The 14,805-nt window shown below is 41.5% G+C and overlaps 1 protein-coding gene across 3 annotated transcripts in view; it reads left to right on the plus strand.

The window, feature by feature from the left end:
- Positions 1-14,805, plus strand: part of tbc1d22a (TBC1 domain family, member 22a) — a 123,799-nt gene that overhangs the window by 77,667 nt on the left and 31,327 nt on the right. For all 3 annotated transcript variants that reach the window (XM_078281450.1, XM_078281453.1, XM_078281452.1), the window contains one exon: positions 6,659-6,786. In XM_078281450.1, coding sequence (XP_078137576.1) covers positions 6,659-6,786 — 128 coding nt within the window. The remainder of the gene's footprint in view (positions 1-6,658; positions 6,787-14,805) is intronic.

The following is a 14,805-nucleotide window of genomic DNA, read 5'->3' on the forward strand; positions in this document are numbered from 1 at the left end:
GACTGGATTTGTGCAAACAGGTCGCAGCCATTTTTGCGCAATGTTGTCCTCCTCCTACTCATCCCCATTTTCCCTCCCTGCAACCTAACTAAATAACTCTTCTACCCTTTGAAAGGCACATTGGATGGTAGGACTTAAGTGACATACCAATGAAAAATAGAATGATTGGCTGTGTCAAATGCAGCAGACATGTCAAACAGAATTCAAACTGCATGATTTCGAGAGTCTAAAAACGCCAATTAAACGCCAATCCAGGATGAGGTTTGATTACTATAATGTCACCAGTTTATGTCCTAGAATGGCTGGGGAAAAATGACCTTCTCCCTCAAGTGTTATGATTAAGGTGTCTCGTCCTCAGCTCAGTCAGCTTTCCCAGTATGACAAAGTTAAAAGATACGTTTGTTATCCAAAATATTCTGCAGGTGTTGATTAGTTTTCTGTGAATGTAGTCCCATAGTGTAAGCTCTAATTGATCTTGAAGTAAAGACGCCAAAAATAAGCAGGAGGATTTGTTAAAACTTCTAAAAATCAAAGCTGTTTATTTCTTTACTCCTAATTATTTTAGTTGAAAACAGTGGGTGACATTGTTGGAAGGCTTTTACTTTGAATGTTCTTTGTTTGTCTTTCTGCTTGCCCCTCCCTCAGACTCCCCCTCGCTGTAATTATCTTACTTGTAATAAGTGACGCTAACTCCTATTAGCCTTGCTTGACGCTAGCTCGTGTATCTCCTCAACAGACAAGCCACTTTGTCGGCATGCCTGTAATGCTTCTCTGATCTCTTTATCTCTCCCTTATCTCTTTCTGTGTATAGTTGCATGCAAGTGCATTAGCGCAAGTTCATCAACATGCAAATTGCCCAAAGGTGAATTTATTTATGCTAATCGGAGGACGCACTGGCAGCACACATTCTGAGCCTGAATTGTGTAAAATGGCTGGTAGCTGGATTGTGGCTGTATTGCATAATAAAAGGCAGAAAAATGCTACATTGTTTATATGGGTTTGAAAAAAAGAAAAAAAAAGATAATTTGTCTTTCTGTAGAGGCAGCTGCTGTTTGAGGTGGCTATGCATTTTGTGTGCATGACAGCCTGTGTATATTTACCATCCTGTTTGTTTGATGTGTATTTATTGGGGCTGGATTTGTATATAAATTCACACTTGTGTAGGGAAGAATGGGCTTTGCTTTTCTGGAGTTTTTGGAATTTTGAAGTTGTGCCATATTTTTAAAGCTGTGTTGTGTTCAGGTTCAGGCCTGCTGTGGTGTAACCGGGGCACGAGGTCAATTACACCATCTTTCCCTGTCTTCCCACACAATCCTCCACAACCAGACATCACATCTACAGTGTTCATTCACTCTGCTCTCTCTGTCTTACAGCAACTTTACATACTGTACTTAATATACTGCACGTTCCAGGTTTTCAGTCCTTTTACATTCATTTGTTTAAAGAAATTTAACCGACATCTTTGGAAAATGTGAAAGTTATGTCACTATGGTAACTGCATTTAGGCCGCAGTCTTCTCTGCTGAGCATCTAGGATGGCATTTCTAACGTTACATGGCATTTCTTGTGCGTTAGTTATGCTAATGTGCTACTCCTATTCACACAAGCTGGTTTACAAGTAGCCAGTATTGAGTTTACGCATATCATTTGCAGTTTTCTGAAGCGTACGCATCATCTGAGACTGAGACACACACATTAAGTACATGATGTACTTGCATGAGGTCTGCTGTTCCACCTGTTTTCATGCACCAGGATCCACAAGAACATTTTTGTAATGCCTAATGTTTAGGACAGAGAGAAGCGTTGTTGATGTGTGACAGTGGGCACACACACAGAGATATATATACAGTGACACCATACAACTTATCTGATCCCACAATTGCTGGAGTCTCCCTCAGGCAATCGGTAATAAATGTGTGACCTTGTGGTTGTTTATTGTGTGAGAGGAATAGGTAAGCAAGCATCACTCAGTGGACTCTATCTTTTGTACTTGACTTTGTTATTTAACTTCTTCATTTGTACTTGTTATAGCTGTGTCTTGCCAGAGGGTGTTTCTCTTTGTGTGACAGATAAACTAATAAACAGAGATATATTTATAGTGCGACCAAACACACACGCAATATTCTGCACACACATTTATATACAGTAACACAGAGACGGACAACTACATGTATGCACAACATAAAAGCACAACAAAGATAAAAAAGTAAGTCAGTAAGCTGTGTGACTAGTGCATTTTTGCTGCATGGAAAAGTAGCACTAAACACATTCCTCGAACAGCAATTGTCCAATCATAGCTTAGCAACCTGTCCTCTAACTAGAAGGCGTTAGAGGACAATACTCTGAAAGGGTTTGGAGGATAGTGTTTTATTTCTAGCCTTTCCCAAACCTAAAAACACAAGAGCAAAATTGTAAGGAATGGATTAAACAGTGGGGTTTCTGCTCTACAGCCTATGTCTGTGGGATCAAAGATTGCGTTAAAAAAAACATTCACAACTAGCACATCTTGTAATGTTAGAAGTGAAAACATACTGGAAATATGAAGAATAAAAGCCAAGCAGCCAAAAGGTTTTTATTAGAATGACATTACAGTGTGATCTTACATTTCTTTCTTATAATACTAGGATAAATTAGCTTTAGTACAGTCGTCATATATGTAGCAATTAATTGCATATTTAAGATCCTTTACAGGCTTCTTGTTTAATAACAAGTCAGCTGGAAACCTAATCAGCTGGGGCCAACTTTTGAAGCTAACCTTAGCTTAACCCTCCTGTTGTCCACGGGTCAATTTGACCTGTTTTCAAAACGTTTTTATATTATAAATTTGGGTTTCTTTCAACCAAATTGTCAAAAGAAATAACATTTGACATTTTGACCCCAAAAAAAAACAAAAAGTTGCACGGTCGACAGGAAGACAACAACGAGGGTTAATGAGCTAGCTAGCTAGCTACAACTGAAAAAATCTGCTTGCAACAGGTGTCATGTCAGCTGGCAAAATCAACAGTCGCTGGCTAGAAATAAGACGCCTGCTTTTGTCTACTTCTGACTGACATCAAGGACCCATGGTTTTAAACATTAATGGGACTTTTAAGTGGAAAATCTGCTACTAGTATCATTGTAAAATAGTAAAAAAAAAAAAAAAAAAATGCTGTGAAATTGAAAGCTTGACACGCATAGGGGGAGAGGATGGTCGGGCGAGGAGCTGTGCTGAAGCTGGCACGAGTGAAATGGATGACGTTTACAGTGAGATGATTGCATTCTCTATTTATAAATACAATATATTACACAGATGGGGAGCTATGGGAACAGTTCACAGTGAAAAAATAAGCAAATGTAAAAGAAAGCAGCTCTGTTAGAACAGAAAGTGAAATGGTAAAAGAAAAATGAAGAAGAAAAAAAACAGCCAATTGGAGAGTGGAAGAGTGTAACTGTAATTACGTTTTGTACCAAAGAGAGCATGAAGTCAGGCAGAATTGGCCTCCTCAGCAGAATCCTGGGAGCTGCTCACTAGTCACTGTACGACCTTTGACCTCCTGCTGTCCACCCGCACTTCCCCAGCCACGGGCTACAGTCCACTGTGGGGAGCGGACTAGCCGGCGTCATGGCCTCCGTGCTAAACCTCAACCAGCAGTGGGAGGGAAGACAAGACTCATCAGTCAATCATTGTCTATGAGAGATTTCATCCGCAACCTCCCTCAGCCCCCATAACTACGCTACCCAGCATGCCGAGCACTGTGCCAGCTGGACAGCAGCCCTCGGTTAAAAAGTCACAAGTTGTAGCGCTTTAGTTCATTTCATTGTTTCATCGTTCATGTTTATTTTTTTTTCCCTGTTCTTTTTTTGTTTCATAACTCTCCTTTCTCCACTCCCTCTCCTACTGCGATTACTCCTCATGACAAACGACTCTCCCTTTCACCACTCCCCCCATTGTGCACCTCTTCCCCTCTGTTTGGTGAAGTCGCTAATATTAGGCAGAGCAAGTTCATTAGTGTAATTTAACATTGTCTAAAGTTGTTCCACTCTCTCCCTCTCTGTTTGGCAGCTAGCTAGGATCTGTCACCATGATGCATTCGCCGTTAATGAGCTTGCCTTGTTTATGCTTTTACAGCAGCATGTGATAATTAAACTGCAGAGACTAGTGTGAAGTAATCGCTTTGTGTTTACTTCGCGCCCTGCACATGTGTTGGAGTGTGTGCATAATTGTCAAACATGCATGTGTGAGCAATGGAAGATAGGTACAATTCAAGTGTTTGCTGTGTGTTGTTTGAGCACACTAATGTATGTGTTCTTGGCTAGAAATACCTTAATGTTTTGTCATTTGAGCTTTATTAAAGCTGTAAATTTGTGTGTGTGTGTGTGTAAGTGTGTGGGGGTGGGGGTGTGTTGGGGGGGGTGTGAGTGGTTGTCAGTCAGACCTGATTAAGAGCACATAGTTTGAGAGAAGAGAATGCTATAGTTCCTCCCTAACTGGCTTTTCTTATAGATTCTCTGACAGCTCTTTAATTACAGCTCTATTATGAAGTGTGTGTGTGTGTGTGTGTGTGTGTGTGTGTGTGTGTGTGTGTGTGAGAGAGAGAATGAGTGTCATTGGTTTGATGACTATGAAATAGGGAGTCGCTGAATAATGAGTGGTATTTTTAATGTTTTGTTATGTAAAGAAGCATAAAACAAACATTTTTCAAGAACCGAGAAAGGAACAAAGGCAGCGTCACAGCCTCATGTGCAGCAAATTTCCAGCTGACATTTCTGCTTCTCATCCATTCTCTTCAGCGAGCGTTCATGCCAGCCCGCCATGACACTGACATTGACACCACTGATGTTTGAACTCCGCATTGAGAACACACTGAGATCGCCAGATGCAACGTATGGTTCTCTCTGCGTGGTTTGTCGGAAGTGGGAACATAATCTGAACTAATTATAGGAGGAGAAAACTAAACACATTTTATGGTTATAGGGAGACAGATGCCGACATCTAATAGCCAGCTGATGTTTATGTTTGGAAAGTCGAGCCGAACGAAACAAACTGAGTGGAAACTGCCGCCTTGACTGATGATTATATTTATATTCAGCTGTTTCTTGGTGTGTTCTCAGCTGTTGTTGGTACCAGCAAAGTTAAATTATGGCAATTTGCGCAGAATAATCCATCATACCTACCTCAAAGAATAACTCTGGTGATTTTCTATATTTTTCCAAAAACAACAAATAGTACTTACAAGTATTGACTGTGAAGCTAAAGCCTGATGTAGTTCATCTTTTCATTGTTTTCCAAAAGTTATTAAAAACACACCAATGAGTGGCCGGGTTAGCACAGTCGGTAGAGCAGGCGCACGCATGTAGAGGTTTACTCTTCGACATGCAGCCGCGTGTTCGACTCCGACCTGCGGCCCTTTGCTGCATGTCATTCCCCCTCTCATGTCTTCATCTGTCCTGTGAAAATAAAGGCCTAAAAATGCACCGCCTAGTTTGACAGTTTGATCTGAGTTCCGTAAGCCTGGTGCAATGCTGGACAGAGAATACCGGTTACGGTCTCTGACTGCGTTCAAACATGACGCTCCTCCGTCAGTCATCCGTCTTAAACCCGCCCCACGTGAGATAAGCGGTTGTGATTGGTCTGCCTAGTTTCTCTTTGGCTGAAAATCTGTTTTGAATGGGGGCCCAGACGTATCTGCCAGAGCAAATGAAACATGAGCTGGAAGATTTGTCTGGTTTCCAGGCTACATTGGGATATGATTAATGTTCCAGAGGTGGCTAATTGAATATTTGCTATTTTCCTTAGTAACTACATGCATTTTAGCCATTACCAAATTACTATTTATTTTTTACTTTTATTGTTTTACTATTCCCGCAGGAAAATCATGAGGCTTAAAGGAAATGCAGCCTGCCTCATGGAAAAACTGAAGAGATACATTTTAAAATAAAGTGTCCCTTTTGACAGGGTTTAAATTAGGACATGACCAATGAGTGTGCCCAGAAGAAGTAGGTTTTGATTACTTTAGTTAATATTGAGGTGTCGGAGGAGAAAAATCACACACAAAGATGATAAAAAAAAATCTGTGTTGAGCTTATGCAATATTAAAATGACCCAATGTCCCTTTGTCAGAAAAAAAAGTCATAATTTTATTAAAACCCCACATGGTTTAACCTCGTATGACAGAGATAAACAAAAATTCAGTTATACAGCAATAATGTCGGAGAAATGATATGCTCACACGCTATACCTTTTCTAAATGTGCTGCCTGTCCTCACCTCTGGATGCTATTGACCTACATTGTGTGCACTCCATTCCTCACTGGACTGACATGCAATTGCTTTGGAGTTTTATTTAACAACGAATATTCTCCCTTTTCTCATCTCAGTTTGGTGTGAAGCTTTTCTCTGACAATTCTGATAGCTTTGTAATTACATCTCTATTATGAGGAGGCGGATGTGTGCGTGATTGGTTGTGCGTGCGTGTGACACTGACTGCAGTAGTTATTAGCAAAGAGGGGAGCGATGAAAGAATCTGTCCATCAACACACTGTCATCATTAATATTGCCAGATCCTTGCCAGGAATTTTTGTGCCTTTATATACTGTACATCTATCTCTACTATTTTGGTGGAACCTTAATCTATGTGGAATATATTTATTTTTATATTGTGATTATTATTATTTTGACAGAGTCTGTGCACCGCCACATGCAGCAGTACGAGGTGGAGTACCTGCAGTTTGCCTTCCGCTGGATGAACAACCTCCTGATGAGGGAGTTACCATTACGCTGCACAATCAGACTGTGGGACACCTACCAGGTAAACACACACACACACACACACACACACACACACACAGCAAAAGCTATTGTTATTTATGCCTTTTGTTATCTGTCCGTTTCTATCTTTCTGGCTCTGCATGGGATCTCAGAAATGGGGATATTCTCCGATAATGACATCTATGATTGCCTCAGAAGTGGTGCTTTTGTAATTCCTACCATTATGTCCCAGCCAACCTAGGTGGCATGATACAACATAATACAGATATTTATATATATAATATAAAGCTATTAAATCATGACTGCTATCTCTGTGATAGTCTTAGTTATGCAGAGCCTATAATACAGCCTATCTATGCTGCTCGGCCCCATCACACAACCATGCTGCTGACAAATTTACACTTTTCTTGTTAAATGAACAGGATGAGTTGACTTGTTCAGAAAAAGAAAGGTTTAAAAAATATGCAAATAAGATCCGGGGAAAGGGATTGTAAAGGATTAGTTAATTCAGTAAGGAAACAAAGATGTCAGTAGCCCCTTTCATGCAAGAAACAAAAGTTTTGCTGTCTAACTTAATGGTTTAATTTTAGGGTTGCTCGCTCTGTGTGTGTGTGTGTGTGTGTGTGTGTGTGTGTGTGTGTGTGTGTGTGTGTGTGTGTGTGAGAAAGTAAAGCCTAATACTGTGTTGACCTAGATGTGTGCGAGAGTGAGAGAGAGCAGGATCATAATCCTATTCAAACACATCTGGACCTACTCGTTTCGCTGCCCTTTTACATTTACACAGTTTAAAATGGCGGCGCCTACAGTTACACCAGATTGTTAACCTCAGTTGGCGTTGTCAATAACACCTAATGTCTGCTATTGATTCAGTGGGGTGTGTGTAAGGCTTGAATGTGTGTGGATAGTCCAGAGCTTGAGCTGAGTACATATAATGGATTTTCCATCGTATGCAGAGGTTGAGAGTCTAAGACATGCGAGCACAGTGTTTGATTAGATGTGGAAAGTGGAGAGAAGGAGCATGAAGATGAATTGAGATTTGAAGTAAAGTTCAAAACGTCTCCATTGGTGGCTCCTCCAACTGTGGCAGTTAGTTGCACAAACATATGTATGTATCTTTTCTGCTGTCATCTTTGCAACAGTGTCTGCATCTGTCTCCCTGTTGTTGTTCTTCCTGCTGCCTGTTCTCAGCATCAATCAGTGTTTGAGTGTCTTTCTCATTTTTTCGTTAAAAAGGGGATTGTAGGAAATGCAGATGGTCTTGTCACATATACCCATTTTTGTTTGCTTAGCTCAAAAATCTGACGTCTGCAACTGTAACTCTGAGGTCTGACATTCCCACAGCTCTGAAGTCACTGTCTGAAAGCTGTAATGTAGCATCGCTGCTTCCCATTGACACAAATGCGACCAAGTAAATTAGGGACTTTCGTCAAATAACTGTACCTTTCTGTATATGTGACTTTTGGTTGCAGTTAAGGGCATTAGGAGAGCAGGAATAGATGGGCAAAGGGAAACACATTTAGATAGGTAATAGATCAAGGTATAAAGTTAGGTGTTGAAAAACAGAGAATGAGAGGGGATAGAAAGAGAAAGGGGCAAAAAGAGGAAAAGTAGAAAGAGAGAAAGTGGAAAGACTTACACAATTAAAATAAAGCTTAGTCCACAGCTCAACAAACCATAGCTTGGATGAATGAACAACACCAAATGAATCTTGTCTAAATCTTTCTGAACTCTTGACTAAACTGGGCAGCATGAAATAGATTGCAGCTGACAGGTAAAAGCCACATAACAGCAAGGATGGTGTTTTTCTTTTCATGCCTTACTTCAATTAAAGCACCACTGCCATTTTTGTGTCAGATGTAGTTTGTGCAAGCACCCTTGGTAACAGATAGAACTCCATTGCTGGCTTGTAAAAAATACATTTGACTAATTATACATAACGTTGTACATTGCTGCAACCTCAGGGTGGATGAAAACACAATTTATCTCATCATCTGAAACTTTAGGTGCTTTTATTTTTACATATTTACTATATTTTAATCATGAAAACTATTATATGAGCACTTTCAATATTTTCAATCCAGGAATTTCAGCATTACCATTGCTTGCAAATATTCATATTACTATAATCCTACTTACAGTAATTGGTCCCTGCGAGCAAAGATTCTCTTCACTTTCTCTATTCTCAATGATATAAAACTGCTGGGTCAGTTGCAGTGCGAGCCGACCTGAAAATAAAAACGAATCCTGAACACTCCAAGACCTCCAGTTTAAGTGCAGCCTCTGCACTCGCATGACTTATGTGGACATCGGTGATTAGGAAGCCAAAGGATCACATTTTTTCTCAGAAAGAACACTTTGGCTGACCCGACAGCAGCACTATGTACTCAGGGACCCCCTTCCTGGTCAGCCATCCCTTATCATCACTGATAGGCATTGAATGTTACTCTTGTGAAGGATTGATACTAAATCATTACAACAAACTACAGTGCTCTCCCATTTAGGCCGTTTGTTGCTGGTGCATTTTGACTGAACCACAGCCAGCTGGCAGGAGAGACGGACATATTTAGAGGTGTGGAGCTTGATAGGAAGGTCTTGAAGGTGTATTTTGGTGTTTGCTTTTGCTTGATTGTTGGACAGGGTGAGTAGGTGAGGAGTGGAAAGGCTGAGAGATGAATATGTGAGGAAAAGAGAATTACGTTTGAACCAGAGTGGCCTTCCCAATACTCAAAACATAAGTTGGTGGTTGTTAAGAAACACAAGCTCACTGTACCTAATCCAGCTCTGTTTTATAATAGTCTCTATTATATGTGAAGTCTTCATGGTGTCCATAGTAACAGGCAGTTGCTTTTCATCATGCATCCACAGTAAACAGGTCGATGACAAATCGAATCATCATCCTACTGAAAGAAGGAAAGATTAAAGTGAAAAAGAGTGAAAAAAAAAGCTATCTAAATGCATTCACAACATCATAAAAAACGATAGCGTGTCCTGACATTTATTTACAATTCATGTCTCATTTCCTGAACATAATTTACATCTTGTCATCAGAAAGTAGGCTCACTGTTTGATGAGTTAAAGCCACTTGGCAGCCTTATTCATTATGGTTTTGAATAGCTGATTTATAGATGTACACAATACATGTTTGTTTACGCAGAGAACTATCAGAGCCGCTCACCAAACACAATATTAATGTAGAGTAGACCCTATCCCAATGATTGTTAACAATAACTATGTACAATTTTACGGCGCTGAGCAGACAGGGAGGAGGAACAACTGGATAGACTCATCTCATTCATCTAAAATGCATGTTTGATGTTTTCATATTCCAACACTTTCACCAACATTAGGTTGGAGATACTTTACCTGTTGGGTCAGACTAAAGAAAGTGGCACCACCTAAACTATCAGTCAGTCCGACCTGCAGTGAGAAGGGAACGTTGGTAACAATAGATTTGGTTTATTAAAGACGCTAGCAAAGCAACATAGTCCATAAAATAAGCACAGCAGCAACGTCAGATATACGTCGGACCTCCGTGTTTAACTATATATCTTGAAACGTTACAGTTATGGCTGAAAATGACAACAGAAATAAATAAGGTTGGGTACCGGTCACATTTTTACTCCATCCATCCATCCATCTTCATCCGCTTATCCGGGGTCGGGTCGCGGGGGTAGCAGCTCCAGCAGGGGACCCCAAACTTCCCTTTCCCGGGCCACATTAACCAGCTCCGACTGGGGGATCCCGAGGCGTTCCCAGGCCAGGTTAGAGATATAATCCCTCCACCTAGTCCTGGGTCTCCCCCGAGGCCTCCTCCCAGCTGGACGTGCCTGGAACACCTCCCTAGGGAGGCGCCCAGGGGGCATCCTTACCAGATGCCCGAACCACCTCAACTGGCTCCTTTCGACGCAAAGGAGCAGCGGCTCTACTCCGAGCTCCTCACGAATAACTGAGCTTCTCACCCCCATCTCTAAGGGAGGCGCCAGCTACCCTCCTGAGAAACCCATTTCGACCGCTTGTACCCTGGATCTTGTTCTTTCGGTCATGACCCAGCCTTTCATGACCATAGGTGAGGGTAGGAACAAAAAACTGACCGGTAGATTGAGAGCTTTGCCTTCTGGCTCAGCTCTCTTTTACATCTAACGGTGCGATAAATTGAATGTAATACCGCACCTGCTGTGCCGATTCTCTGACCAATCTCCCGCTCCATTGTCCCCTCACTCGCGAACAAGACCCCAAGGTACTTGAACTCCTTCACTTGGGGTAAGGACTCATTCCCTACCTGGAGAAGGCACTCCATCGGTTTCCTGCTGAGAACCATGGCCTCCGATTTAGAGGTGCTGATCCTCATCCCAGCCGCTTCACACTCGGCTGCGAACCGATCCAGTGAGTGCTGAAGGTCACAGGCCGATGATGCCATCAGGACCACATCATCTGCAAAAAGCAGCGATGAGATCCCCAGCCCACCAAACTGCAACCCCTCTCCACCCCGACTACGCCTCGATATCCTGTCCATAAATACTACAAACAGGATTGGTGACAAAGCGCAGCACTGGCGGAGGCCAACTCTCACCTGAAACGAGTCCGACTTACTGCCGAGAACCCGGACACAGCTCTCGCTTTGGTCGTACAGAGATTGGATGGCCCTGAGAAGGGACCCCCTCACCCCGTACTCCCGCAGCACCTCCCACAGTATCTCCCGGGGCACCCGGTCATACGCCTTCTCCAGATCCACAAAACACATGTAGACTGGTTGGGCATACTCCCAGGCTCCCTCCAGGATCCTTGCGAGAGTAAAGATCTGGTCCGTTGTTCCACGACCAGGACGGAATCCGCATTGTTCCTCTTCAACCTGAGATTCGACTATTGAGTTTTGGAAAAGTCATGGAATTTTTTTTTTTTTTTTTAACATGGCATAATAATATGTGATTAATAAATGTATTTTCACATCGTCCTAACCTCAACGTTCTATTCAGGGCGCAATATTACGAATAAGTCACTGCCCCAAGTGAAGGAGTGCAAGTATCTCGGGGTCTTGTTCACCAGTATGGGTAGGATGGAGCTGGATCGGGTTTAGACTGCCGGATGGAGTATATACATATATATATGTATTAACATGATTGTAACTAAGAATTATGTCAAAGGATACAGTGGTCACAAGCAAACAACGTGACACGACACTCATACATGCACCGTCTACTCCAAGTCAAACAGAAACAAGGGATGAATGATTAAACTGTGTTGTTGCTTTGTCGTGACTTGACAGCAGCCCAAGTACACGTTGTACTTGTAATCCATCCTCTAAATATTTGATGTTTCACAGAGTCGTTTGGATCGCAAACCCCACACACCCTTTTAGACAACACACAAACACGCACATTTTTTTTTACAGTCCCTTACCTCCAGTCCTACCCTGGTTGGGATATTAGGCCATGTCCGCTCATGAAACTTTCAGTAGAGCTGTCAGCAAGGCACAGCGCTGTTCTCATCGGTTCTGTTCTGCTCTCTTCTACTGTAACTTTTTTCTCAATTCCTCCAAACTCCTCTCCTCTCCCGATGTCCTCTCTGCCGTCATCTTTCTTCTCAACTCATCCTGAATTTACTCCCCTATCTTATCTTTTGCTCCATGTCCTTACCTCTTGCGCTTCTCTACTTGCCCTTAAATGACACTTTTGAAAGACGGTCCACAACATACAACCAGGTGGAGATTTGGAGTGCTTAAATTAATTGGATATGCCCCACAAAAGAACCCATAGCATGTCATTTCATTCTTTTGAGTAGGTCAGGGATTTCCAAAACTTTAGCTCAAGGGACAATGCTCTTGAATCACAAGAGCTTGCTTTGTTAGTGCTCAAGGATTCAGAAAGTGTCCTAGCTTAGAATGCTGTTGTTAAATAAGCTATTAAAACGCTTTGTAAGCGTGTGTCCCTTCCCCTGTCCGCATGTAGTCCTGTTTTTGTTTGAGCTTTTGTCATGCTTTACCGACCTTACCTCTGAGGCAAGAATGTTTCTCTGTTTGGTAGGTGATTTGGTTGTTGTATGGGCCCCCTTTCAACACGACAGAATATGCATTATTTATTAATGTTTAAACTAACTGGATTTCCAAACTAGATTAATGCAGCTTTTTGACAGATGTCCTTAAAGAATGTCCATGAATCACCACAAAACAGGGAAGATGTTGGCCTTGCAGGGACAAATAACCTAGAGTGTTTGGGACTCTCACAAATCCAGATAATAAACAGAAAGACCTTGCCCCTTTTTGTGTGTGTGTGTGTGTGTGTGTGTGTGTGTGTGTGTGTGTGTGTGTGTGTGTGTGTGTTTCCAGGCGAGATTTTAACCTCAGTGTTGTAATGTCTCCGCTGTGGTCTTCTCTCTGCGGTGTGGCCATCTGTTCAGTAACCTCATCCAACACAAGACAGGCTTCCTCTGTCCTTCTCTCTATCTCTGTCATCTTCTCTTTCGGTCTTTCTATCTGCAGTCTGTTCTTGATTATTATTTTTTTTCTATTTTTTTTTTCTGTCTATTTTGCCTTTAGTCTGATTGAGTCTGACTCACCCACTTTTTTCTCTGTCACTTTTGCTCTATTTGTCACTCTTGATATAAAGACGAGGACAAGAGGGAGAAACGGAGAGAAAAACATGGATGATATAGAGCGAAACACACACACACACACACACACACACACACACACACACACACACAAATACACACACCTCTCCTCCCCGGCATACACACAGACAGACGGAAAGACAGACAGGGACCAAATTATCCCTGTTGCGTGGAGCATGAAATTAGCAAGTAGCTCAGTGTGGCAGCATTAGCATGGCTGTTAAAAGGATACTGTGAAATTTTCAGGTTCTGAAATATGGTCCTTTTCCATATATAGATTATATTTACCAGGCAGGAAGCTGTTTAGCATTTTCAGTGGCCATGTTTAAAACTATTGTGTAAGATGTGATCAAATGTGTGGAATCCTTTGGTCAAGCATCTGGTCATTTACTGCGACAAGAGATTAGCTAAGATTGAGATTAAAGAGCACAGACTAAATGAATCAAATATGTATGTTGGTCCTTGTGTGTTGCTTTGATTCCATGTCGTGCTACTTTATACTTCTACTACATTTCATTGTCAAATACCGCACTTTTCATAGTTCCAGCTTTTTCTTAATGATCCAATGCTTTTGATTTTGGAATGCTAAAATAAGAAAGTAGGAAATTGTTCTGATATTGTATAGACCAAATGATCATTTAATTGACAAAATACTCAACAGATTATTTGATACTGAAAGTAATCATTAGTTGCAGCTCTAGTACTTTTTTGCAGCTTGCTTTCTGATTGAAATATTTAAATGAAAACAAATATGATGAACTGATTATAAAAAAAGAATGCGTTAAGGATAAAACCAGTGGTTCCCATCATTTATAATCGTGACATCTTACAAATAAAACGGTCTAGTTGTGGCCCCGTCACATTTCAGATGTCTTTGAGTTGTTTCACCAAACAGAGATCTTCCCTCTAAACTTTTTAGAGTTAATGTGGAAATGGCCAAAATCGCATTAATTTCAGACTTTCAATTCAAAGTGGCGGACTTCCTGTTGGGTTTAGGGTTTAGGGTATGGCTCCAATGAGCTTTTTTGTGTGTCATGACGTGCTACATATGTGTAGCAAGTTCCGTTAGTCTATGTTAAACGTACTGCAGGGGCTCAAGTTTTTTAACTTTGTAGGGGGCGCTAGCGAGCCATTTTTGTGCGCCTATTCCCGAAACCCTTAAAATACATACATTTTCACCAGGATTGATGCAACTGCCAATTTTGGGGAGTTTTTGAGTATGTTAAGCCCCTCAAAAAGGCGATTAATTTCCCGTAATAATAAGTCCTTCAGTTTCAATAGGGCCTTCGCCGCTGTTGGCGCTCGGGCCCTAATAACCTTCTAAATGTAGTGCTGCAGACCTTAATATCTATCAGACTATGCAAGTGTTAACATGCACTCTTGAATATGAATAAACCACCTACCTGCCAATGGAATAAGAGGGAGATTGTTTGAGCATCCCAGAGGGAAATGG

Source organism: Sander vitreus, chromosome 23 (genome assembly GCF_031162955.1).
Source record: "Sander vitreus isolate 19-12246 chromosome 23, sanVit1, whole genome shotgun sequence".
In the NCBI taxonomy this organism is placed as follows: Eukaryota; Metazoa; Chordata; class Actinopteri; order Perciformes; family Percidae; genus Sander; species Sander vitreus.